A 27,884-nucleotide genomic window follows, 5' to 3' on the forward strand; every position below is an offset into this window, starting at 1 on the left:
TTCAGCACAAACAGCCTCTCTTTCACCCACACTCATTCACACACTGGTTCTTACACACACACACACACACACATATAGAGGCCTCCGGTCCACAGCCGTTGATGACAGCTGAGCAGCCGGGGAATGTTTAGCGGCTCTGATACACAGACAGCACAACAGCTGCCCCTTCAGTGCTCCTCTCAATAACAGAAAGAGAGAGAAAGAGAGACCAGCTACTGGCACTAGCTAACCTGACAGGAAGTAGCAACCTGAAACGGGAAATAAGTAAAGAGTGAAATAGAGGTGTGATGCCAAAGGAGAAGGAGAGAGAGAGGGATTTCCTCCATATTCCATCTTAAATATTTCACACACTTTTCCCCCTGGAGAAGGTAGATAGCAGAAGCATGTCTGCAAGAGCTTTCTTGGGCATATGCCTGTGCATGCACACACATATGCAGTGTCTGCCATATATGAACAGAGATAACAGCAGACACACACCTGCAGCTATCTATTCTTAACTGAGTGTGGCATGACCCTGAGTTTACTTAGCAGGGTAACCCAAACACACACTGCAGAATCAGACACCCTGCTAGATACGTCTTTGTTTTTGTGTTGTTTTTAAACTGTTGCGCCAGTAGGTGGCCGTCTTTATGAGTAAGCCATTTAAATTGTTCAGTGAACAGATTGAAACAAAAATGCTGATTCATTGAGGAACAAAACAGTTGACTATTCTTAATAGTGAGTCACTGAATTATTCACTTAGTCGATTTGTACAAAAACACAGACTTATTGACGAACAAAACAAGTGACCATTTTTATAGCTGCGTCACACACTTTTATAACCAGTAAAAGAGTATGTTCCATATTGCATAAATGTGTGTATGTCGACTGTTTTATGAAAACTATAATTTAAATACTTTTTTACATCCTGTGTTTTGCCTGCTATATAGGGGCCTATGCATATTTGAATGCATGTTATGAGTGAGGCAATGAATCATTCACTCAACTGATTTGTTCAAAAACACTGATTTCTTTAGGAATGAAACAAGTGACTGTTTATGAGTGAAATATTTGTAATTTTTCCTATTTTTGTTCATATAAGTATGAAAGTCTGTTATACAAACTCACAATTCCAACCACTTTTCTCAGAATTGTGAGATATAAACTCGCAATTGTGAGTTACAAAAAAAAAAAATTTTAAGAAAAAAATATACACTCACAAATCAGATTTTTTTTCTCAAACTTGCCAATTTATATCTCACAATTCTAACTTTAAAATACGCAATTGTGAGTTATTAAGACAGAATTGTAAAATATAAACTTATATCAGTCTTATTATTCCCCCTCAGAATTGGACATTATAACTCACAACTGCAAGTGTATATCTAATAATTCTCAAAAAAAAAATCTGACTTTCTCACAATTATGAGTTTATATCCTCCAATTCTGGCTTTTTAAACTCACAACTACGAATTTGTATCTCACAATTCTGAGAAAAATTGTAAGATATAAACTCGCAATTGCAAGAAAAAAACTTGTGGAAAAAATTGCATTGCTAGTTTATATCTTGCAAATCTGACTTATAACTCACAACTGTGAATTATTCAGTCAGAATGGTGAGAATTCTAAGAAAATAACAGTCTATTTTATCCTCAGATTTGGACATTATAAATCACAATTGCGAGTTTATATCTCACAATTATGTGGAAAAAGTCCAAATTGTGAGTTTATATTCTGCAATTCTGACTTTGTAAATTAATAAGTCAGAATTGTGAGATACAAACTATTTTCCCCTCAGAATTGGACATTATAAATCACAATTGCGAGTTTATATCTCACAATTCTGTGGAAAAAGTCCAAATTGTGAGTTTATATTCTGCAATTCTGACTTTGTAAATTAATAAGGAAGAATTGTGAGATATAAAATCACAATTGCAGAAAATATCAGTCTTTTTCCCCCTAAGAATCGGACATTATAAATCGCAATTGCGAGTTATATCTCACAATTGTGAGAAAAAGGTCAGAAGTGCACTTTGGTAACAAGCAATTCGGAGAAAAAAAGTTAGAATTGTGGGTTTATATTTCAAAATTCTGAGAAAAAAAGTCAGATTTGTGAGATCTAAACTCGCAATTATAAGAAAAAAATATATTTTTCGCAATTACCTTTTTTATTCTTTATTCAGTGGTGAAAATGGCCTTCCATGTATAAGTTTTAATAGATCATTTACTTAAATTTGACCTAATACTTCATTTTTCTTTTTGATCATGTACTCACCTTCATAACGTTCTAAACCCGACTTTTTGCTTTCATGTCCTGGCTCCTCTTTTCCATATAATGAATAGGGACAGTAGCTTTGAGCTCTAAAAAGAACCAAAATATGTGTTAAAAGTAGTCTGTGTGACTCATGTACTATATTCAAGGCTTCTAAAATCACAGGACAGCTTTATGTGAGGAGCAGACAGAAATTTAGTCTACGACTATGACTAGACGATGCATTAAAACCCTGTGCATACACAGACATTCCCACATGATGACAATACATAATTAAGATACATCTGATGTCATTTTGTCGTCTCATGACCACTTTAGTAAGACACATACACACACAGATATCCCAGCAGAACTGGCCGCGTTCCACGCATGTGGCGGTAAATGTGCGAGAATGCCGTTTATTAGCTCTTGGAGACAAAACACTGTTAAATGATTTATTTGTTCCACTATTTGCGAGTAAATGGCTTCATTAAAATACACTAGAGCAGACAGAAGAGGAACACACACAGTGGGGGACGGCAGCGGGCCAAAGCTACCACACACAACCACACGCGTCATTATAAAACACGCTGTGCATATAAACCAGCCCTGCCTCGTTTTTTCTTCATCACAGACACTCAGAGAAGACTGATCTATTAGCTAATAAACAGCGGTTCTCTTAACAGGTAGTAAACAGAAGAGCAGATTACAGCGTCTCCTAACAATCCAGCCTCTTACAGCGACCGAGTGCGTAAAGAGCTCTGATGATTGCAGGGTAAACAACCAGCCATTACACTCCCTGTATCAGAACACTCTCTGCTGAAAAGATCTGCTTGCATTAGTGCACATTTTCTGGCAAGTTTTTGCTGGTTAGTGCTCAATTCAGATTGATCTATAATGTAACCATAAAATAACAATTTTATATATATACGTATAGAGTGTTTTCACGCATTTCATTAATCAGCCATATTGGCAGCATTGAAAGTAAACAATGCCACTGAACTGAACGAAACTCATATTTTGCTGATTATTGCGGCTAAAAATGTTCAATTATTGACATGTTTTAAACTGTACTAATTGGTGAGACCGGGAAAAACATTTGGAGTACTACAGACTGCCAAAAGTTATAACAAATCAAGGAGGAGTACAAAAAAAACTTTTTTTTCTCAGAATTGCATGACATAAACTCACATTTGGCAGAAATAAAGTCGCAATCGTGAGTTATAAAGTCAGAATTGCGTGATATGAACTCCCAATTCTGACTTTTTTCTCAGAATTGTGTAACAAACTCACATTTGCTAGAAATAGTCAGAATTACGAGATAAAAACTCCCAATTCTGACTTTTAAGAATTGATTTTTTTTTCTTTTTTTTTAATTGAGAGTAATAAAGTCAGAATTGCGTGATATAAACTTGTAATTACAAGCTATAGTCAGAAATGCAAGGTAAAAACGTGCAATTCTGACTTCTTCTCAGAATTATGTGACAAACTCATATTTGCTAGAAATAAAGTTGCAATCACAAGTTATAAAGTCAGAATTGTGTGATATAAACTCCCAATTCTGACTTTTTTCTCAGAATTGTGTGACAAACTCACATTTGCTAGAAATAGTCAGAATTACGAGATAAAAGCTCCCAATTCTGACTTTTAAGAATTGATTTTTTTTTCTTTTTTTTTAATTGAGAGTAATACAGTCAGAATTGCGTGATATAAACTTGTAATTACAAGCTATAGTCAGAATTGTGAGATATAAACTCAATTCTGACTTTTTTTCTTAGAATTGCATCACAAACTCACATTTTCTAGAAATAAAGTCATTAAAGTTTTTTCTCACAACTGCAAGTTTATATCTCACAATTCTGACTTTTTCCCCGTAATTCTGACTTTTCTCAGAATTGTAAGATATAATTTCACAATTGCGAGTTAAAAAAGTCACAACTGCAAGATATAAACTTGCAATTTTGAGAAAAAAAACTGAGTTTCTATATCGCAATTCTGACTTTATAACTCGCAATTGTGAGTTTATATCACACAATTCTGACTTCCATTTCTCAAAATTGCGAGTTTATATCTCACAGTTCTGACTTTTTCCCCGCAATTCTGACTTTATTTCTCAGAATTGTAAGATATAATTTCACAATTGCGATTTATAAAGTCCAATTTTATTGGGGTAAAAACTGATATATTCTCAAAATTGTGATTTTATATCTCACAATTCTGACTTAACTCAAAATTGCGTTTTAAAAAGTCACAATTGCAAGATATAAACCCGCAAAAAAAATCTGAGTTTATATATCGCAATTCTGACTTTATAACTCGCAATTGTGAGTTTATATCACACAATTCTGGCTTCCATTTCTCAAAATTGTGAGTTTATATCTCACAATTCTGACTTTTTTTCTCAGAATTGCATGACGAACTCATATTTACTACAAATAAAGTAAGAATTACAAGATGAAAACTCGCAATTCTGACTTCTTTTCAAAACTTTTCAAGTCAACAACTGGCACACTTAGATAAAACCACGTTGTTACATCAAAACAAAATGGCATGAAAACATGATCCATGGGAGTTTATAGTGAGTAATCAGCTTAGTGAAATTTAAATCTGTGTCTGTGACCAATATTTACCATGCTTTGATGAATGATGATGAAAAATTCAAGTTCAATATGAACTGTCTAATTCACTCTTGCCATGCAGATGTTTCATGTCTCTCATATCACTCTGTGCTCTTTTTCTTCATACATAATAACATCATTTAGACTCGCATTAATATTTAATGTCCATTTATGTATTTTTTGCAGCAGTGCATTAAGCGGGATGTACGATCAGTCAGTCAATATCACAAAAGTCAGAAAGAACTTGCAGAAAAAAAAAAGTCCAGCTGTATTTTAAAGGTTTCTGTGCGGGAATTTATTACAGGCGCTCTGTCATTTTTTTTTATTTGTGAAAAATGCACTCTGTTTGGGTGCTCAAAGATGATGCATTTTGAAAAAGGCAGGTCAAAGAGAGATGACAGATTGGCTCTTAATTCCCAGAGTGCTTTGAGAGGGGTGCCAAGACAGAAAGATGTATGGTAGCAGTGTTTACTCCACTAGCTCTCCGGTAAATAAACACACCTCCTGCTAAATGGAGATAGAGACGCTTTCATACAAGTGTTTACACACCCGTTGGAGGTTTCGATGGCATGGACTTGTTCTGCTGGGACGATGGGGAACATTGGGTTCTTTCAGCTTTGTAACGGTTCTACCCGCACATGAATGACCTGGAGCCAAGCAAAATAAGGGGTCTTACAGTAAAATTGAGGATCAAATGGTATCCATTAAGAAGCATACAAAAACATTTTTATGTGTCAATGAGAAGTTCAAAGCTTATATAAAATGTACCCTTATGACTGGTTTTGTGGTCCAAGGTCACATATTTTATCTCAAGTTTCATTACAATTCCCAAAAACATTTTTAGTCGTTTTAGATTTAGTTGTATCTAACAATAACAACACTGACAATGATGTCTAAAGTCACTTTGCAAGGCCCTTGAGGAATAGTTTACATTATTCATTTTTTACATTCCCTGTGACTTTCAGCACACAATTAATATTGAATATGTCAGGCTACATCAATGAGATGTTTTTCTGTTCGGGGCAGATGGCAGCTCTGCACTTGCTGTGCTGACAGAACATCTATCCGGGATCAGATCTGTTGTACAATACCCAATTTCCATACTCATTAACACATTCTGGGTCAACCGCAGTTTTTTTTTTCCACCTTCACCCTCACTTATCATCCAGCGGTGGCAATCACACAAAGCTTCTGGATTCAGCGTATTCTTAGAAACCATAAATGGTTGCCAGGGACAACAGCTCGAGGGAGAGACGATGGCTTGCTTGGATCAAAACACCCTTCTAGCATGGCTGCATTTTGAGTGGTGCCAGTGTGGCTCTCAAAGAGCCTCTCTTTAAACAGCCTTTGAACAGTTGTTCTTTGCACTGGGTAATGGGTTTCCTTAATGTTGCCGTTTTTTCATTTTACTTTTGGCTTCTTTGACACTTTATTGATAGCACAGAGAGAAAAGAAACAGGAAATAATAGAGGAACTATAAGAAAAAAAAGTCAGGTTTAAACTTGTATCACTTATATGACTACCACACATCAACATGAGCATGTTCACTAACTGCATTAATATATTATATTATATTATTATTGGAACGTAACAATATTATCAAGACAGTATATGTGACCCTGGACCACAAAACCAGTCATAAGTGTAAATTTGTCGAAATTGAGATTCTTACGTCATCTGAAAGCTGAGTAAATAAGCTTTCCATTGATATATTGTTTGTTAAAATAGGACAATGTTTGTCTGAGATACATTTGAAAACCTGGAATCTGAGGGTGCAAAAAAATCTAAATGTTGAGAAAATCGCCTTAAAAGTTGTCCAAATGAAGTTCTTAGCAATGCATATTACTAATCAAAAATCAAGTTTTTATATATATTTATGGTAGAAAATTTACAAAATATCTTCATCGAACATGATCTTTACTTAATATGCTAATGATTTCTGGCATAAAAGAAAAATCTATAATTTTGACCAATACAATGTATTTTTGGCTATTGCTACAAATATACCCCTGCTACTTACGACTGGTTTTGTGGTCCAGGGTCACATATTACAACTAAAAAGAGGGTTGAGTCCCCTTTAAAGTTCAGGTACAAGTCAGTTCAGTTCAGTTTTCTGAAGTTTTCTTAATTAAGAACATGGGTTGGAACTCTCAAAGTGCATTAGATAGAATAATTTCACTTTAAAATTGACAAAATTGTCATTTTTTTTCTTCATTTCTTTATTTTAATTATCACAGTAAATACTGTATCGACTTCATCGCGATCGTGAGATTTTGATATCATTGCATCCCTATTATATTATAATAATCACAAAGTTAAAGGTCTATAATGTTTTGTTTTGTTGTTTTTTTATTGTTAATCATCAAGGATGCGTTAAACTGATCAGAAAGTGACAGTAAAGACTAAAATACTTCTCCTTCAAATAAATGCTGTTCTTTTGAATTTATATTCATCAAAGAATAAAAAATGTGTTATGGTTTACACAAAAATAAGCAGCATGACTGTTTTTAACTATGATAATAATAAAAAATGTTTCTTCAGCACAAAATACATTACAGAAGAATACAGTTTTTTTTTTTATTTAAGTAATATTTCAGTATTTCATTACTGTTTTTACTGTGTTTTTAATTAAATCAATGCAGCCTCGGTGAGCATAAAATATTTTTTTCTAAAACATTTAAAAAAAAACTCACTAACCCCAAACTTCGAATGGTAGTGGGTGAGCAATATGACCAAAATTAAATATCACAACAGTACATTTTTTTCACGGTAACAAAATATATATATATATATATATATATATATATATATATATATATATATATATATATATATATAGTTATTTTTGCTTTAAATAAGATCTTTATGATCATTCTTCATAATTCTTGTCACCAGTGTCAATATCATGAAAAAGTAATACCAGGCTAAATAAAAAAAAATCTATCTCACTGAAGACAAGTAAACAGTGAACGATTAAACAAAAAAGAATAAAAAAAACTACAGTAGAACAAATGAATAAGAAATGCTAAATACACTGTATAAAATCATCAAATGTATAAAAACACAATATTCTTCACTGTGTAAATTAAATATATATTTCTTCTTTTTAAAGTTACAAAAGTGATTTAGTCTCTCAGACAGTGCGTACATAGAGCGAAATGAGTTCTCTTTCATTGCTGATTGCATTTCATTGGCTTAAAATCACTTGTTTCAAACTGCAATGCTTAAAAACTTGTTTTAATGACCACATGACACAGCAACGTCCTTGAAATGTGTAACCACGATAGTCCAAAATCTCAACCGGTTAATTGTGTCTACTGGTATATTGGTACATTTTCATGTAAAATCTAGATTGTGTAGCAAATCCTAAGCACTAGGCCTTAAATGTGTGTTTGCCTTGTTTTAACCTAATTTCATTTGTTTCTATTTTCCCTCTTAGATTTGACTATCAAGAGCTGCTCCACAACTCCACCTTCTGTCTTGTTCCCCGCGGTCGGCGCTTGGGGTCGTTCCGTTTCCTGGAGTCCTTGCAGGTAAAACATTTTTCAATGGACCTGAAAACTGAATACAGCCAAGTATGCCTCAACAAGCCTTTTAGAGACGCAAGAAAGGTTTGGTAGATTATGAAAACAGTCAGGTCTCGGAGTCTCCCAGATAAACAGCACATTAGCCGCCGAGTGGAAAGACTTCCCAGGCGCATATATTCTTGGCGTCCTGGTGGTGTGTGTGAAAGGGCCGGAAGCTCACGGAGGGTGCCCTCGCCTCGACTCTGCCGAGCCGTGCTGAATGGATAAATCCACAGAACGGTGGGTTTGGCAGCTCGCTCGGCCCTCACACTGATTCCTCGGCACTCCCTCGCTCTACTCCTCTGTCTTTTTCTCCCTCTGTGCTTTTCCATATAAGCCCCTGTCTGAGTTCCATAGATCTCTTTTCTTTGGAGGCGGCCAAAGCCACAGAAAGAACTGGCAATTACTAGCCCTGCTGAAAGTTCTAGAACAGAGCTTCTCAAACATTTTAGGCCAAGCAGCACCTAGTTGGGGGTAAATTTGGGATTTAAAGGTGGCCGACACTAAATATTTTCAGATCAAAGGTGGGATATTGTTACGGCTCTGTTACACTCGTGCATCTAGTCAGAATGTTCTTTTCATTTTTTTTAGCAGTGGGTACATTGACATCTCTGGGTACAAGCCTATGTGTGAGTGACATAATGTCATCTTTTGATTAATATCCACATTCCTGCAATTAATATAAGTCATGCTGCTGTCTCATCAATCTGTTGACCAGCCTTTTCGCAGATTTGTGTACCGATGATACTAAAACAGCTTCTAAAAAATGCATTTAGAAAGGTTTTCAGTGCAAAAATCACATGTTGGTATGCAAACTGTGCAGTCCAATTCAAACCATTAAAACTATGTCTCGGAATTCGGTCTAGTCTGTTTAAAAGTGCTCGGAAGAGACATTATCGATACTGGAATTAAAATTGAGGATAAGATAAGATAAGATTTAATAATTACTTATTTTTTATGCATAAATAAACACATATTTATGGTTATTTATGGTTTAAGCAATGTGGCAACTAAATACAATTATACTAGACTTTCAATTGAGAAAAATAAAATAAAATAAAATGTGTGTTAATAAATGAGTTCATTTTTATGCATAGTTATCAAAATAAACACAAATTAATATAGTCCATTATCCTAATTGTAAGCTATTTATTGGTTTTTAAGCAATGTGGCAACTAAAATACAATTATACCAGATCTAAAATTGTCGATAAAATAAAGAAATAAAATAAAATACAATAAAATAAACTGTACGTTTTATTTAATGAGTTAATTTTTTTATGCATAGTTATCAAAATAAACACACATAATATAGTCCATTTTCCTAAATGTAGGCTATTTATGTTTTTTTAACAATGTGTTAAAAACTAATAACCGGATTATAGATTAAGGAAAATTAAATTAAATTAAATTAAATTAAATTAAATTAAATTAAATTAAATTAAATTAAATTAAATTAAATTAAATTAAATTAAATTAAATTAAAAAATGTGTGTTTAATAATGAGATAATTTTTATGCATAGTTATCAAAATAAACACAAATTAATATAGTCCATTATCCTAACTGTAGGCTATTTATGGTTTTAGCAATGTGGAAACAAAAATACAATTAAACTATCAAATTAAATTAAACCTGTTTAATATGAGATCTTTTTTTGTATAATTATCAAAATAAACACAAATTAATATATTGCATTATCCTTACTCTAGGCTATTTATGGTTTCTAAGCAATGTGGAAACTAAAGAATAATTATAGACTTAAAATTGAGGATAAAAGAATAAAATAAAAATGTGTGTTTAATAATGAGGTATTTTAAGCATAGTTATCAAAGTAAACAAATGAATATAGTTTAGTATCCTAATTGTAGGCTATTTATGGTTTAACCAATGTGGCAACTAAAATACAATTAAACTTAATTGTAATAAAATAAAATGTGTGTTTAACAATGAGTTAATTTTTATGCACAGTTATCAAAATAAACACAAATTAATATAGTCCATTATAATAACTGTAGGCTATAGTTTCTAAGCAATGTGCAACTAAAATATTTTAATATTTTATTTAAATAGACATAAAATTGAGGATAAATAAAATAAATGCTATTTATGGTTTAAAATAAAATAAAATAATACAAATGTGTGTTTAATAATGAGTTATCCAAATTGTAAGCTATTTATGGTTTCTAAGCAATGTGGCAACTAAAATACAATTATACTACACTTTCAATTGAGGATAAATAAAATAAAAAAAAATAAAAAATAATTAAATGTGTGTTTAATAATATTGAGGATAAAATAATAAAATAAAATGTGTTTAAAAATTAGTTAATTTTTAAGCATAGTTATCAAAATAAACAAATTAATATAGTCTATTATCTTAATTGTAGGCTATTTATAGTTTAAGTAATGTGGCAATTAAAATACAATTAAACTATCAAACAAAATTTAAATTAAATCTGTTTAATATGAGATATTTGTTATGTATAATTATCAAAATAAACAAATGAATATAGTACATTATCCTTACTGTAGCTATTTATGGTTTGAAATTAATATGGCAACTAAATAACACTAGGCTTGAAATTGAGGAAATAATAAAATAAAATGTGCGTTTAATAATAAGGTAATTTTTTATGCATAGTTATCGAAATAAACAAATTAATATAGTCTTTTATCCTAATTGTAGGCTATTTATGGTTTAACCCTTTAACTGTCTCTCCATATTTTGAACATAGACATGAAAATGCAAAAGTTACATTTTTATTATTCACAAATAACACATAAATGTGTTAAATAATGAGTAAATTTTATATGCAGTTATCAAAATAAACAAATTAATAGTCAACTAAAATGCAATTTATATACGCCAATTAAAATACAATTAAAATATCAAAAAATTTAATAAAATCTGTTTAATATGAGATTTTTTTTATGCATAGTTATGAAAATTAACACAAATTAATATAGTCCATTATCATAACTGTAGGCTATTTATGGTTTCTAAGCAATGTGGCAACTAAAATACTAGACTTTAAATTGAGGATAAATAAAATAAAATAAAAAATAATTAAATGTGTGTTTAATAATGAGTTCATTTTTATGCATAGTTATCAAAATAAACAAATTAATATAGTCCATTATCCTTACTGTAGGCCATTTATGGTTTCTAAGCAATGTGGAATCTAAAGTACGATTATACTAGACTTAATATTGAGGATAAAATAATAAAATAAAATGTGTTTAAAAATGAGTTAATTTTTAAGCATAGTTATCAAAATAAACAAATTAATATAGTCTATTATCTTAATTGTAGGCTATTTATAGTTTAAGTAATGTGGCAATTAAAATACAATTAAACTATCAAACAAAATTTAAATTAAATCTGTTTAATATGAGATATTTGTTATGTATAATTATCAAAATAAACAAATTAATATAGTACATTATCCTTACTGTAGGCTATTTATGGTTTCTTTAGCAATGTGGCAACTAAAGTACAATTATACTAGACTTAAAATTGAGGATAAAATAATAAAATAAAATAACGTGTGTTTAATAATGAGGTAATGTTTTAAGTATAGTTATCAAAATAAACAAATTAATATAGTCTATTATCCTAATTGTAGGGTATTTATGGTTTAAGCGATGTGGCAACTAAAATACAATAAAACTATCAAAAAAATAAAATAAAATCTGTTTAATATGAGATCATTTTTATGTATATTTATCAAAAAACACAAATTAATATAATCCATTATCTTAACTCTAGGCTATTTATGTTTTTTTAGCAATGTGGCAACTAAAATACAGTTATACTGGACTTAAAATTAAAGCATAAAATAAAATAATCAATTAAAATATGTGTTTAATAATTAGTTAATTTTTATGAGTTATTAAAATTAACACACATTAATATTAGTCTATTATCATAACTATAGGCTATTTATGTAATGTGGCAACTAAAATACAATTATACTAGACTTAAAATTGAGGAAAATAAAATAAAATAAAATAAAATAAATGTGTTATTTTAATTAAGTTAATTTTTATATGCATAATTATTAAAATAAATACAAATTAATATAGTCCATTATCCTAATTGTAGGCTATTTATGGTTTAAGCAATGTGCTATTAAAAAATATATAAATAAATAAAATAATAAAATAACATAAAATCTGTTTAATATGAGATTTTGTAATGGATAATTATTAAAATAAACAGAAAAATAATATAGTCTATTATCCTAACTGTAGGTTATTTATGGTTTCTAAGCAATGTGGCAACTAAAATACAATTATACTAGACTTAAAACTAAGGAAAATAAAATATTATTAGTTATTATTAGTAAAAATTATTATTTGTATTATTAACACCAATTAATATAGTTTATCATCCCAACTATAAGCAGTTTATGGTTTCTACAATAAAAATGACAATAAAATATAAATAAATAAAATAAAGGTCACAGGTGTGCTTTGTGTGGCTCATCTAATCAAAGTCAGAACAATCTGTTTTGTAAATGTATATGGATCACAAACACATTAATTTAAATAAAAAATCTTAGTACTGTAAATTAGTACTGCAAAAATCCACAGAATGAGAACCGCTGTTCTAGAACATCCTCCCACCCCTATCATCCAGATCCTGCTCTTTTTTTCTCTCTAATCTCGCATCCTCTCTCTGGTGCTGATTCCTCGACACACTCCTTGCAGAAAAATGGCTGTGCAAGCAACCACGGAATGGATCGGTGCCAAGAGGGATCCGTGCTAGTCGACCGGCCTTAGAGCTATCATCCCAGAGCACGAAACAAAGGCCAGCTCCTGGATCTCTGTGGGCTTAGTAGGCCAAGGCAGCAGTCAGTCACCTGAAGCAATTTATTGCCGTCCGCCCCTGTGTCCTCTAACGTTGTTTAGGATGAAAGCACGGCTGCACACAGCTAGAGGGGGTGTGTTTGATCTTGGCCCGTTCCTAGGATTGCACTCTCTTGTGATTTAATTAAAAAGCTCAATGTAGACCAGAATTCGAGCTGAATGACGAAAAGAAGAAGAAAAAAGGCAAACAAGGAATCTGGGAGGAAAAGTAGAGCAACATCAAGATGGAATAGTAAACAAGAGGGGAGGCGAGCAACTCCACTTCAATAAATCATGGACCCCTGTTCCTCTCCTACCTCACCCTCTTATTCGGGGCGAGGGAGATGGGGTAATTAACACATCTGTCTGCCCATGTGTCTGATAAAAATGCTGGATGGGAGCAGTGAGTCATGCATAGGCCCCTCTGAGATTTCTTAAACATCCAAACAGCCTTTTCATCACACGCTATATATCTCATAACCTTGCCTGAAGGGAAAAAACTCAGATGCACTATGTCTGTTATTTAGTGCATTTGGGGTGAACTTGGTCTGTTTTCTTATGTGTTTTTGTTTTTCATTAGATGAATTGATTGTGCTGATGCTTATTATGGTCTAAGCCACTTGCTGTCTCCTGTGGTTGTATCCCTCACAGGCCGCTTGTATCCCGGTGTTACTCAGTAATGGCTGGGAGTTACCTTTCTCTGATGTCATACAGTGGAACCAGGCAGTCATCGAGGGCGATGAGAGACTGTTGCTACAGGTAACAGACCTTCCTGCGAAGTACTCGAATGTCATCTTTCTGAGAAGGGAACATGAGGATGGAAGAAGCCGCTAATTAAAACAATGGAATTACAACATATGCACAAACACTTTTTTATCATATAGATTTCTTATGAATGTATAAGGGAGAGTTTTTTTTGTTTTGTTTTTTTACTTTTTAAGAGTCTTTTAGTTTACCTAGTTCTGCTGCTGTATGCCATGAATGTTTGATTGAACTTTTCATTAAGGTTTAATTTGTTAATGTTAGGTGCCATAAATTAAAAACAAACCTTTTAGAGCATTTGCTAATCTAATGTTTATATATGTTGTTTCTTTGAACATCAAAGAATTCTTAAAAAAAAAAAAAATCATGAAAATATGAAGCAGCATAACATGCTTCCATGTATAATTGATCATAATAAGAAATTAAGCAAATCAGCATATTAGAATAATTTTTGAAAGATCATGTGACACTGAAGACTGGCTACTGATAATTTATTTTTACATTTAAAGGAATAAATCACACTTTTAAGTTATTTTAATTTTTTAGATTTTTTTAATGACGTCTCTTCTGCTCACCAAGCCTGCATTTATTTGATCGAAAGTACAGTAAAAACAGAAAAATGTTTAATATTTTTACTCTTTAAATTGACTGCTTTCTGTTTGAGTATATTTTAAAATGTAATTTATTCCTGTGATTTCAAAGCTAAATTTTCAGCATTACTCCAGTCTTCAGTGTCACATGATCCTTCATCATTCTAATATGATGATTGCTGTTAATATTTATCAATATTTAAAACAGTCGAGTACATTTTTTTTTTTTCAGGATTCTTTGATAAATAGAAAGATTCAAAGATTGGCATTTATCTGAAATAAAAAAAAAAAAAAAGCTTTTGTAACATACACTATACCATAAATGCTGTTCTTATGAACTTTCCATTCATCAAAGAACCCGGAAACAATTCTACTTATGAGAATATTAGAATGATTTCTAAAAAGATTGTGTGACTGGAGTAACAATGCTAAATATTCAACTTTGAAATCACAGGAATAAATTACATTTTGAAATATATTCAAATAGAAAGCAGTTATTTTAAATAGTAAAAATATTTCAAAGTTTTACTGTTTTTTCTGTACTTTGGATCAAATAAATTCAGGCTTGGTGAGAAGAGACTTCTTTAAAAACATTAAAAATCTAACTTCAAAAACTCTTGACTGGTAGCCTGGCAAGCCAGACCCACATAAATGTAGGGTCTGGGCACTCTCCATAGACAGGGCTCAACCGGAGGGGTGGGATAAACGGTTGTCTTTCAAACTCCTCTCCACGCAATAGGATAGCGCTACAACCAATCAGAGAAGTCTGTCAGGTGACGTAGTCAGAGCGACGGAGATTTTTAACGAAAATCAGTGCACTGTGCAGTCTGTCAGCCAAATAATAGACATAGATGGGCACTAAACCTTTAAAAGTAAACAAAAACATGCACAGACAAATCCAAATTACACCCTGCTCTGATGTAGTATACGCAAACAACGGAAGGGGAAATCGGTGAAAAAGTCCAGGATGAGTTTGCGTAAGCAAACGTAATCTTTTAGCTTTAAATGGGTTTGAACAACCAGGATAAGCGCAAGTAATTACCATTTTGAATAGCCGCTATATCCACAATCTCTGTGCACTGTGTGAACAATGAGTGTCGTATACACGCCACAGATCGCTTCCGGTGTTTGCGTATTCTACACCACAGCGCGTTCACATGTAACGAGCTCCTGCTCAGGACAGATGGACGTGGCTGTGTATCCAAAGTAAAAAATTATATAAATACTGTTCAGTTTTCCACGCGTAATTCACAGAACCAGGAATTCATGTCTGACGGAACTTATGGTCGCAGGCAGTGTTGCCAGATTGGAAATGTCCAAGTATCGTACCAGAAGCTCAAAATTATCGTATATGGGAGAAAATTATCGTATTTGAGTCAAACGTTCAAAATAAAGATATTTATCTAGATGTTACAGCTATTTATCCTTTTCAGCACTCATGCTAAACTATCTTACCCGAGTCAAACGTTCAAAATACAGCTATTAATCTAGATGTTACAACTATTTATCCTTTTCAGCACTCATTTTCTATACTTTATTGTTAAACTAACAATCTCAGTTTTGAAAAAACTGACCTAAGTGCGACAGGAACGTTAACTTGTGCTCGTGAGAGAGAGCCATTCTCCACGATGATATTGGTTGAGAAGACGCAAGAACGGATGAAAGACATGCGTAACGCCACGTTCACGTCTCCTCACAATCATGCAGGTAGACGTAGGATCCACACAGCTAGATCTTTGAGAATAGAAGCTCTATAATTAAAACGACCATGGTGTCACAAAATTCTGAAATTATCGTACATTGTGGTATTATTGATCGTACATCGTACAGAGGTCAAAATTATGGTACAAATACGATAATTATCGTACGTCTGGCAACACTGGTCGCAGGTCAGGACTCATCATGTTAAGCCCGCCCACCGACTCGTGATTGGCCCGGTACATCTTGGATTTTTCGGAATTTTAAGTGAATTGAGAGTAACTAGACTGACCTTGGAAGCAAATGTAATTTGCTGCCGCTAGGGGCGCGTCTAGATTCTAGGCTACTTGACTGGTAGTGTATGCAGAAATTATCATTAACCAAGATTAATGAATGCTGTAAGATTACTGCTAATTGCTAAGCTATCTTATGTTAGCTATCAACAGTTTTGCTAATTCACTGGCACTTTGTTATATTTATAGTATTTACTATGTGAGGCGAAAGACACCGCAGAATGATATTAGAGCATACCATGAGGGTTTTTTTTCTCGATAATGACCAACTGACTGTAAATATGTTCACAAAAAGATTATTTGATATTGATCAGAGTTAAAGCTATTGTATTATATTAAGTTACTTCACCTTACCGCTTCCGCTAGGAACAAAACAGTCTAAAACAACGTGCAAATCACTTGGTGCTGCAAAGACGAACACAACAATATTACTGTGTGTTCCAAAAAATCAGTCTACTGTAATGTTCCTGTAATGTAAACCATCTGCTTTCAATAAAATCGACGAATGAGAGATGAAAAATGGGACCGACACGAGTATGAAACGACTCAGAATCCATCACAGATTATAATTAGCGTAGGTTTCAAAAATCAGTTGATTCGATATACAGCTTTGCCATGGAGGACAACGAATATTAGAAGAATTTAGATAAATGTCTTATTATGGCTCTGTGTATAAAATACAAAACAACTCGTTATGTTGCTTAATATTGTAAACTGGTATTTCTTTTATTATTTAATGCATTTTCGTAATTCTAAACACACTGGTTTGTAGCTCAAATAGTTTTTAACGTTTGTTTCATAGTTACCGTTGTTGTTCTAGTTATTTACATTTACAAATGAATTGAAGTCTCGCACATTCACAGTAAATAGCTTACTTCCGCGTTGAAAAATAAGCTACTGTAGCTTTTCACTGCAAAACACTTTTGTCAGTGCTGCACATTGTCTCTGGAAGAGTTTGTGGAGGTGGTCGACAGGTAGAAACTCGATACTACGGTTTTTATAGGAACACCAATTAGCCTCACCGCTGAGTTTTTTGTCACTTTGTTCCCTCAGGTCCCTTCTACGGTGCGGGCTGTGGGCATTGACAGGGTGCTGGCTCTCAGACAGCGTACACAGATGCTCTGGGAGGCGTACTTTTCCTCCGTGGATAAGATTGTACTCACCACACTGGAGGTGAGAGCTGGGTCAGCTTAGATGTGTATACAGCGGCTTGTCAGACAGAGAGAAAGGTCTGTCAGGGGAAATTAAACCAGTGCAGGATGCCATACATCATTAGCACATACTTAGTCCCCTGCCCTTAGGTTAATTGGCAAATGAAATGTCAATTTTGTACAAAAGCATGGCTTTGGTCTGCCCCCTGCTGGCCAGCAGGTGTAAATTATAATGATAGGGCGTAAATGTGCAGTTGTGATTTGATGTGATTGTTATATTTCATGCTGCCGTTTTGATGTCTATCAGATCATAAAGGACAGAGTGTACTCGCACATCTCCAGAAATAAATTCATGTGGAATGCCTTACCTGGAGGGCTGCTGGTTCTGCCCGAGTACTCGACGCACCTGGCACACTACCCATTCTATTACTTAAACCTTGGTAAGTCTGTGCTAAATCTTTATATATATTTAGTAAAATTCAGATTTATATGGAATGGAAAGTTCTTTATTGACATCTGGTTCTATAAAGAACTCAATGGAATTATTGCTTTGCACAAAACGTTCTTTGTAGTTTAAAAAAAGTTCTAAAAGTTCTTTAGATTATTAAAATGTTCTTTACGCTAAGAATAAAGTTTTTTTTTTTTTATGAACTTTGCGCTCAGAGGTTCTTGGGGAAACCCAAAATGGTGCTATGACATCGCTGCAAAGCCCCATTTTGTGTTTATTGCCAGAACACTAATTTGAACAGAATAACAAGAAAACAAATAATAAATAACAAAATGTACATGATGAACAAAAACAATAAATACTTTTAAACATTTGTATTCTACCTTGTCACGTGACCTCATTATTGTATGCTGCATGTTTCATTCAATGAACAGAATCCACTTATCTTAGCTATTTAGCATTTTCATCATATTTTGTGTATATATAATATTTTTTCATATATATATATATATATATATATATATATATATATATATATATATCAAATAATGAGTCAATCATTGCTAATATTCAATCATCATTTATTCATCAGTTAGTTTGTTACACTGTAAATAAAAAAATAGAAATGTTGCCTTTCCACTGAAATTATAAAAAAAAAAAAAAAAACTAAATCTGAAATAAAAAATAGGCTAATTAAAAATGTTTAAAAAAATAATAAAACTAATAAATTACTGAAATTACTAAAACTTAATCTGAAATTACAATTAAACTGAGGCGAATTAAAAATGTTTTAAAAAATAATAAAAATGAATACAAAGCATATAACAATATTATTAAAACATATATATACACACACACACACACACACACACACATTTCTGTTGTTATTTGTTAATAAAAATTAGCAAATAACAAAAAATAAAACAAGTAATAAAAATGAATAAAAAGCATATAACAAAATTACTAAAATTAGCAATGTTTGTTATTGTTAACTTTTTTTTAAAGATAACTAAAGATTAAATATAAATACCGGATCAAAAAAGTAAAAAGTTAATTTCAAAATTAAGTTTAAATACTTAAATGAAAATTGAAATAAAACTGAAATAAGTTTAAGCTGAGGTACTGAAATTATTCAAACTAAATCTGAAATTAAAAAAAAAAACAAAGCTAATTAAAAATGTTTTTAAAAATAAAAATTAATAAATGACTGAAATGACAAAAACTAAATCAGAAATAAAATAAATTAAGGCTAATAAAAATGTTTTTAAAAATAAAAACAAGGAAGAAGCATATAACAAAATTACTAAAACAAATTCAAATTGAAATTTTTCTACTGGAAGGCCATTCAAAATATTAATATTATAATAGTATATAAAGAAAACTATAAAATGTGCACTGTGTACGAAATGTGCTTTGTAAATAAATAAATAAATCACCTGCTTCTGGATAATAGCATAAACTATATTTGCATAACCTATTATTTTATTGTAATTTTTTGCTCTGATATTTGCTCATTTTTATTAACAAATAACAGAACAGAAATATATTTTTTGTTTTGCTCTGTTATTTGTTAATAAAAAAAGAGCGATTAACAGAGCAAAAATTTATGTAAAAAAAGCGTATAACAAAATTACTCAAACTTAAGTGAAAACTTTTAAAATAAAAGGGCATTCAAAATATTAATATAGATACTATAATAGTATACAAGCAATACTAAAATAACACACGGGTAGATTGCCATTTCAAACATTGTGCCACTGAGCACTATACAAAGTGTAATATCTACAAGTATATATATGCATAGTGTCTCAATGGCAAGGATGCTCACACTTTTTCCTCTGTAGGAATCAGCCCAGGTCCAGAGTTCACTGCTGTAATTCATGCCACCTCACCTCTGATCTCCCAGTCTCAGCCAATCATGAAGCTTCTTCAGGTCGTTTCCAAATCAAAATACTGCTCACAGGTACAGAACTGCACAGTCAGTGTCTATTAAAATATAGAGTAACACAGATCTTTACAAACTAAGAAATGGCCTTTTGTTCAGTGATATCAATGCAGAATCACATCAGCTAAGTGGTAATAAAGTTGGACACGGACAAAAGCAAACAAGAAGACACATCAACTAGTTTGGTGTGCATGCTGTGATAGTGTGTCTTGTTTGGGTTTCTTGTCAGATCATCATCCTGTGGAACAGTGAGAAGCCGCCCCCTCACCGGAGTAAATGGCCGCCAATGCCAGTGCCCCTTATCATCACAGATGGCAGAAGGAAAGTGAGTATTCGAGTGAGAGAACAGTCAAGTCATGTCTGTGAGCGGTGGCGAGATCTTGCGCTCTCTTTTTGCACCTCGTGCCTCACTCAGCTCTTTTCTCCGGCGCCTTCTGTGTTCGCAGACGAGCAGCCGTTTCCTGCCACATGCAGCTATTGAAACGGAGGCGGTTTTGAGCCTAGATGAAGACACAGTGCTGTTGACCAGCGAGGTAGAGGCTCTTCTTCATCCTACATGGTTTTATTTCTTCTATTCTTACTTCTATTCTTACTTCTAAATCATTAAAACAAAAAAGGTTTCAGTTTTGCAATGTTTCTTAATTAAAAGAAGCTACTTCTAACCACCGAGTTTTATGCTTGTCAACTTGATTGTGTACCTTGGATTTAAAGTGGCCTACTTGTTTAGTTATATGTTTGGATAAACTCAGAGGGCCAAACACTATCACTTCAGCCTTTGATTCATTTGATTGATTCAGCTGGAGAAAATTGGCTGCCATCCACTGCTTAATATCATTAAAACAATTAAAAAGGGAATGTAGAGCTAAACTATCCCCCATTTTAAAGTGAGGTGAGGTTGAGTGTCATCAGCATAGAGATGATAATATACATTATGTTTTTGACAAATATCAGCCAGGAGGAGCATACAGATGTTAAATAAGAGCCTTGCAGGACCCCACGTTTCATTATAGAAAAATATGATGAAAAATTGCCTAATTCTACCAAAAAGGTTTTCCTGGAAATATATATGAGGCAAACCAATTCAGAGCATAAGTCTTAAAACGCTCCAAAAGAATATTGTGTACTATAGTGTCAAATGCAGCTGTCAGATCAATTAAAACCAAAATTGCACAATTTTCTGAATCAATGGCAAGAAACAGATCGTTAGACATTTTGAGAATTATGTATTAACACTACCAGTCAAAAGTTTTTGAACAGTGAGATTTTTAATGTTTTTTAGAGAATTCTTTTCTGCTCACTAAGTGTGCGATTTTTTTCCCAAAGTAGAACAAAAACAGAAAAATCCGGAAATATTTTTACTATTTAAAATAACTGTCTTTTATTTGAATATATTTTAAAATGTAATTTTAAAATACATTTTCAGCATCATTACTCCAGTCTTCAGTGTTACATGATTCTTCAAAAATCATTCTAATATGTGACCCTGGACCACAAAAATATACATCATATGAAAGCTCAATAAATAAGCTTTATATTGATGTATGGTTTGTTAGGATAGGGCCATATTTGGCCGAGATACATCTATTTGAAAATCTGGAATCTGAGGGTGCAAAAAAATCAAAATGCTGAGAAAATCACCTTTAAATTTCTTCAAATTAAGTTCTTAACAATGCATATTACTAATCAAAAATTACATTTTGATATATTTATAGTAGGAATTTTACAAAAAATCTTCATGGAACATGATCTTTACTTAATTTCCTAATGATTTTTGGCATAAAAGAAAAATCAATAATTTTGACCCATACTATGTATTTTTGGCTATTGCTACAAACATACCCCAGCGACTTAAGACTGGTTTTGTGGTCCAGGGTCACATATGCTGATTTGCTATTCAAGAAATATTTGTATTATTATTAATATTTAAAACAGTTTTGTACTTTTTTCAGGATTCTTTGATGAATAGAAATATCCAAAGATTAGCATTTATCTGAAATAAAAAGCTTTATACACTATACCATTCAATAATTTGATAAGAAATTATATAAATTAATATATTTATTTAGCAAGGATGCTTTAAATTGATCAAAAGTGATGATAAAAAACATTTCTAATGTTACAAAAGATTTCTGTTTCAGATAAATGCTGTTCTTCTGAACTTTCTATGCATCAAAGAGACCTGAAAAAATTCTACTATTGTTTTCAACAATAATAATAATAAATGTTTTTTAGAGCAGCAAATGAGAATATTATAATGGTTTCTGAAAGATGATGTGATTGGATTAATGATGCTAAAAATTCAGATTTGGAAACAGGAATAAATTACATTTTAAAATGTACAGTTTTTGCTGTACTTTGGATCAAATAAATGCAGGCTTGGTGATAAGAAGAGACTTCTTAAAAAACATTTTAAAAATCTTACTGCTCTAAAACTTTTGACTGCTAGTGTACATATATAATTTTTGTTGTTATTTGTAAAAACAAACAAATCTAAACTGTAAAAACAGATGTTGTTGCAATGGTGCGGTGTTGTTGAGATGCTATTATAATTTTTATTCATATTTTGAATTGGTTTGATTTTTATATTTTCAATTTTAGTTTAAGTAATTGTGTTGTGTGTTTTTATAATTTATCACTTTTTGTTTTTTTTTAAATGTTTACATAGTCTCTATAAATTTGTTTTATTTATTTTAGTACATAAACTAAATGAAAATGAAAAATGTTTTTATGTAAGTTTTGAAGTTTGTTTTTACTTCAGCTTCATTTCAATCACTGAAATCTATTTTTATAGCTTTGCTTATGCTGATTCTACAATTTTTTCTATGTGGTCGATTGGGGGTTGCCATTGGTCATAAAACAAGTTTAAACCAAATGAAATAAACAAGATTACATTGTTTTGACATGTGGCAAAGCTAATTCATGCTTTTCCTCTGTAATCTGACACTTCCAGATCAATTTTGCTTTCCATGTGTGGCGGAGTTTCCCCGAGAGGATTGTTGGCTACCCTCCCAGAAGCCATTTCTGGGACCCTGTAAAAAAAGCCTGGGGCTACACCTCTAAATGGACCAACGAGTACTCTATCGTCCTCACCGGAGCGGCATTTTATCACAGGTAATTGGCTGCAGCTGACATATCCTGACAAGACAGTGTGTGTCGACGTCTATCACGCTTCATCAAGCTCTCTAACGTGATCAGCAAAGGCAGTGCTCTTGATTACATATTGATGTCTTTGCGTCTTACAGGTACTACCATCACCTGTTCTCTCACTACCTGCCCTCCTCTCTGCGTGCGCTGGTGGATCGCACCTCTAACTGTGAGGATATCCTGATGAATTTCCTGGTCTCCTCTGTGACACACCTGCCACCGATTAAAGTAGCGCAGAGGAAGCAGTACAAAGAGATGCCCACCCTACAGGTGAGGCCAGAGCCAAGATATTGTACTTGCAGTTTGGCTCATAAGTTTACACACCCCTTGCAGAACATGCAATATCTTAATTATTTGAATTATTTGATTTGAGACAATTGTTTTAGTTCATTTTGGAAGTTGGCAATGAAAACTGCGTGAAGTACTGAGTAGGGGTCTACCGATTATCGGTGCCGATATTAAGGATTTTTGTGGTTATCGGTCCCAGTCATTTTCAAAACTGATTTGCAGATAAAATAATTAAAAAGCGTTTTTGTCAGAGTCCTTGTTATTCTTGATTTTGACAGTAATTTTCATTTTTAAACCAGACATATATGGGCCAATCTGCAAAATGTAGTCTTTTTCCAAAAAAATGTGTATGTATGCAAATTGTATAATATCCAAGGTACACATTTCTAGTAATTGTGCAGTTAATTCTCATATTGCATTTTCAGAAAGTTTTGAAATATTTGTCCTCTCCCCAAATGTGCCACTACTGAAACACAGTAATAATAATTTAATTAGAAAGGTTATATTGACCTATTAAGATTTTGCTTACATCTGCATTGTAAATATATATATATATATATTATATTTTATTACAGTGTTTTCAGAGATAAATTAACAACAATTACATTTTAACAATATTTTAAGTGTAATTTATGAGGTTTGTTGTTGTTTTTTCAAGTTTTTCTTTGTAAAAGGCAAAAAGTTGATCATACTGATTTCAAAGTTCATTAGTTTGAATATATACTAAAACTATCATAACATCTTAGTTGATAATTCAGTTTATTTTTGACAAAAACATCCCAGGTTTCGGTAGTGACAGTAATGTAGAATTTTAACTTGCATACTAAAACACTAGGAAAAACATACTAAAATGCTAAATATTTGCATAACTGTACTGTAGAATTGTGTTCCCTTTGTCACTACCGAATGTTTCGGTCGTAACTGTTCTGGATGTTTCTGTAGTGCCAATTTTAGATACTTTTTAACCTAGCTCAAAGATGCTAATCAACACATGGTTACCTAGGATAGTTTTGAACACTTGTACACATTTAGAAATTTAATATTATGGAATAACTCACAAAAAAGTGTGCTTAATTGCAGAAAAAAGGTGTTTGTTACAGTTACACACAGACACATTTACCTCAAAACGATGGGGCCTATCTACTCGCACCTTGTAGCTATGAGAGAGAGGGACACAGGTATATTTTCTAAACCTAAATGTAGGGGTGTCGTTAAAATTAGTCTTAGCCATTGGACTAAAACATACACTGTATCGGTAGTGACATGAAAAATACAGGACACATTTTTTTTTACATGAAGTTTCATAATTTACAAAGAACGTTTTTAAATTTCACATTTTAAAAGAATCAAAAAGATATTTTTAAAAACAACAATGGAAAAAAAATATATTATTTCAATATCATTTTCATTAGGGGTTAGGGTTCGGAGCAGTCACCTCCCAATTTAAAGTACCTAATAAATGATGAGTTTATATATATATTAAGCTTACTGATATTTTAAATATTATTGTGAGTTTCAATAGATAGTAGAAGCATCTTAGTAAACAACTAAGATTTGAATACTTAAATGGTTTTTAAATGTGTTTTTTGGTTGTGGGACAGCAGTTCTGTAGAACGGCCCATATATCGGTTCAAATTATCGGTTATCAGTTTACTTGATCTGTAATAATCAGTATCGGCCCTGAAAAACATATCTGTCAACCCCTAATATTGAGATGTCCTAGCAATTGTAAAAACTGTAATGTGATGTATTTTTAACATCTTATTTCCTACTATGGATCAGAGTCCCGAAAGCATGAATAGTTTGTAAATCAACATCGGACTTATGCGTGCCTAATGTACGACTCTGATATACAAGAATTAATACATTAGGCACGCGCGAGTTCGTTACTATTACTCTGATCATCTTTGCCTTTACATTATCGGGAGGGTTTGCTTCATGCAGCCAAGAGATGATAGCTGTCTTCCCGCGGGGGTATAAGTTACTTTTATGTGGGCTTTTGCGGGACGAAATAACATATATTCCTTCTGGAGCGGGCGGGCGCAGGACTAAAATCCGTCCCTTGAAGATCTCTAAGATGAAGTTTGCGTGCAGCGGTACACTTGTCTTCGGTTTTTACAAAGCGTAGACACTTTTAAACGCTTACCGCGATCCATCTTATCGACTGATGTTTACATTACCGCGTAAGGTCCTGGCAGATTACTAAATGAAAAAATGCACCCAGGAATCGAAATGAGGAATCAGTCTGCTTGATCTGTAATAATCAGTATTGGCCCTGAAAAACATGTCTGTCAACCCCTAATATTGAGATGTCCTAGCAATTGTAAAAACTGTAATGTGATGTATTTTTAACATCTTATTTCCTCTCCCCTCTAAAGGGCACTAAGATGGCCCCATGGGCGAACCCTGAGCACTTTACCCAGAGGCAGGAGTGTGTCAACACCTTTGCAAGCTGGTTTGGTTACATGCCTCTAGTGCACTCTCAGTTTCGCCTGGACCCCGTACTCTTCAAGGACCACGTGTCCGTCCTGCGCAAGAGGTACAAAGACCTGGAGCGTGTCTGAGCCAAGCTGAACAGGTCACGAACTGATACTGATGCTGATAGAAAGACTTATTTCTGTCCCTCCACTACTGGCTAGCTTGTGGTGGCCAGTCGGTGGACAAGAGACGGGTTTTTGCCTCTTATGACCAGTTCTCAATATATGACTGACAGCTTCATGGATGAGAGAACATCACAGATCTGTCAATCATTCCAGCTGCTGTTTGACTGGAAGAGCTTGTAGCGTTAAGGAGCCTAACGGTGCTGTGGACTAACACTCACCAGTGACTGATTACATGAAGTGGTAATTACATGACCAATAAAATAATTCCGAAATGCAAACTGTGTGGGGCTGTATTTGTCAAATTATGCTTTAATTTTGCTGTTTTCAGCAACTGTGCCTAAAACTATGTTCATGTCTTTCCTTCTTCAGCCAAAAAGAAATTAAGGTTTTAGAGAAAAACATTCCAGGATTTTTCTCCATATAGTGGACTTCAATGGGGATCAACAGGTTGAAGGTCCAAACTGCAGTTTCAATGCAGCTTCAAAAAGCTCTACACAATCCCTGCCAAGAAATAATAATATCTAGCAAAATTATTGGTCGTTTTCTTTAAAAAAAAAAAAACTTTATACAATTTTTAACCAGGAAATGTCAATTGCTGTTGTGAATTCTGTTTTGTATTTTCTAAAAGAAATGGCAAATGAAGTGAAAAGAGTGTTCCTTTTTTATTTTGTATAAAAATCTTTAGTTTACAAAAAAAAAACTCATCCTTTCCCTTTCCCCAAAAGGCAGATATCAGGAGTGTAATGCAGAGCTCAGGGAAACACACAGTCTACCTGAGTACATATTTGCTGAGGAGCAAAACTGTGAAACACATCACACGGTTCAGTGCGCAAAAGACCATAGTGTAAGCACTGTTATTTACAAAGCTCAGTCCACAGTGCTTATTTATCATGCCAATAAGATGGCTAGTTTACATTATCAGCATGGCTTTCACATTACTTCCTGCTTCTGATCCTAATTCAGTGCTTTCGATGAAACGGTTATTAATCAGAGCATTGGGATTTAACACCGTAAATGAGGCAGGACCACAAAGAGCTGCCGAGCCTGATCTCATTTGTCAAGATGAAATATTATGTGGCATTTGCACAAGCAGTGAATGAATCTGTGTGAAAGCACCGTGAGAAAACTGTAGATGAGGGCTGACGGAAGATGTTCAGATGTTTACTAGGAAGTACCGCTGTCATTTTCGCATGGTGAGCATGGCATTGACGTCCCAGAGGAGGTTCCTCATCTGGTCCATTAGCACCTTCATCTCTTGGTTCTTCTGCCTCACTTTCTATTAAAAAAAAAAAATGATAGGAGAAACTCAGTGCACTGTTATTACATGCATCATACACTACTTCTTAGGAAATTAATACTTTTGTTCAGCTAGGATGTATAAAACTGATCAAAAGTAACAGTAATGAAATTAATAATGTTACAAGACACTATTTCTATAACTGTTTTCAACATTAATAAGAAATGATTCTTGAGAAGTAAACTAGCATTTTAGAATGATTTCTGAAGGACCATGTGACACTGAAGACTGGAGTAATGATGCTGAAAATGTAGCTTTGTCATCACAGGAATAAATAGGGTTGGGTATCGTTAGAATTTTATCGATTTCGATTCTTTTCGATTCCCAGTTTTGATTCCAATTTAGTAAAAAAACAACAAACACAAAAGTCAAACATTAATATATCAAAAACGTTTATTT

At 33.0% G+C, this 27,884-nt stretch overlaps 2 protein-coding genes across 3 annotated transcripts in view; one reads left to right on the top strand and one right to left on the bottom strand.

Moving 5' to 3' along the window:
* ext1c (exostoses (multiple) 1c) overlaps nt 1-26,454 on the top strand; it is an 86,706-nt gene extending 60,252 nt beyond the window's left edge. For both annotated transcript variants that reach the window (XM_073822028.1, XM_073822027.1), the window contains exons 3-12: nt 8,288-8,381; nt 13,918-14,025; nt 17,663-17,782; nt 18,068-18,200; nt 20,053-20,171; nt 20,383-20,478; nt 20,600-20,686; nt 23,104-23,264; nt 23,396-23,567; nt 25,964-26,454. In XM_073822028.1, the coding sequence (XP_073678129.1) occupies nt 8,288-8,381; nt 13,918-14,025; nt 17,663-17,782; nt 18,068-18,200; nt 20,053-20,171; nt 20,383-20,478; nt 20,600-20,686; nt 23,104-23,264; nt 23,396-23,567; nt 25,964-26,149 (1,276 nt within the window). In that variant the 3' untranslated portion in view covers nt 26,150-26,454. The remainder of the gene's footprint in view (nt 1-8,287; nt 8,382-13,917; nt 14,026-17,662; nt 17,783-18,067; nt 18,201-20,052; nt 20,172-20,382; nt 20,479-20,599; nt 20,687-23,103; nt 23,265-23,395; nt 23,568-25,963) is intronic.
* A 399-nt stretch (nt 26,455-26,853) lies between these two features.
* The window catches only part of LOC141290068 (mediator of RNA polymerase II transcription subunit 30), a 7,248-nt gene continuing 6,217 nt past the window's right edge, over nt 26,854-27,884 (bottom strand). The window contains exon 5 of the mRNA XM_073822264.1: nt 26,854-27,464. Coding sequence (XP_073678365.1) covers nt 27,369-27,464 — 96 coding nt within the window. The 3' untranslated portion in view covers nt 26,854-27,368. The remainder of the gene's footprint in view (nt 27,465-27,884) is intronic.

Source organism: Garra rufa, chromosome 17 (assembly GCF_049309525.1).
Source record: "Garra rufa chromosome 17, GarRuf1.0, whole genome shotgun sequence".
In the NCBI taxonomy this organism is placed as follows: Eukaryota; Metazoa; Chordata; class Actinopteri; order Cypriniformes; family Cyprinidae; genus Garra; species Garra rufa.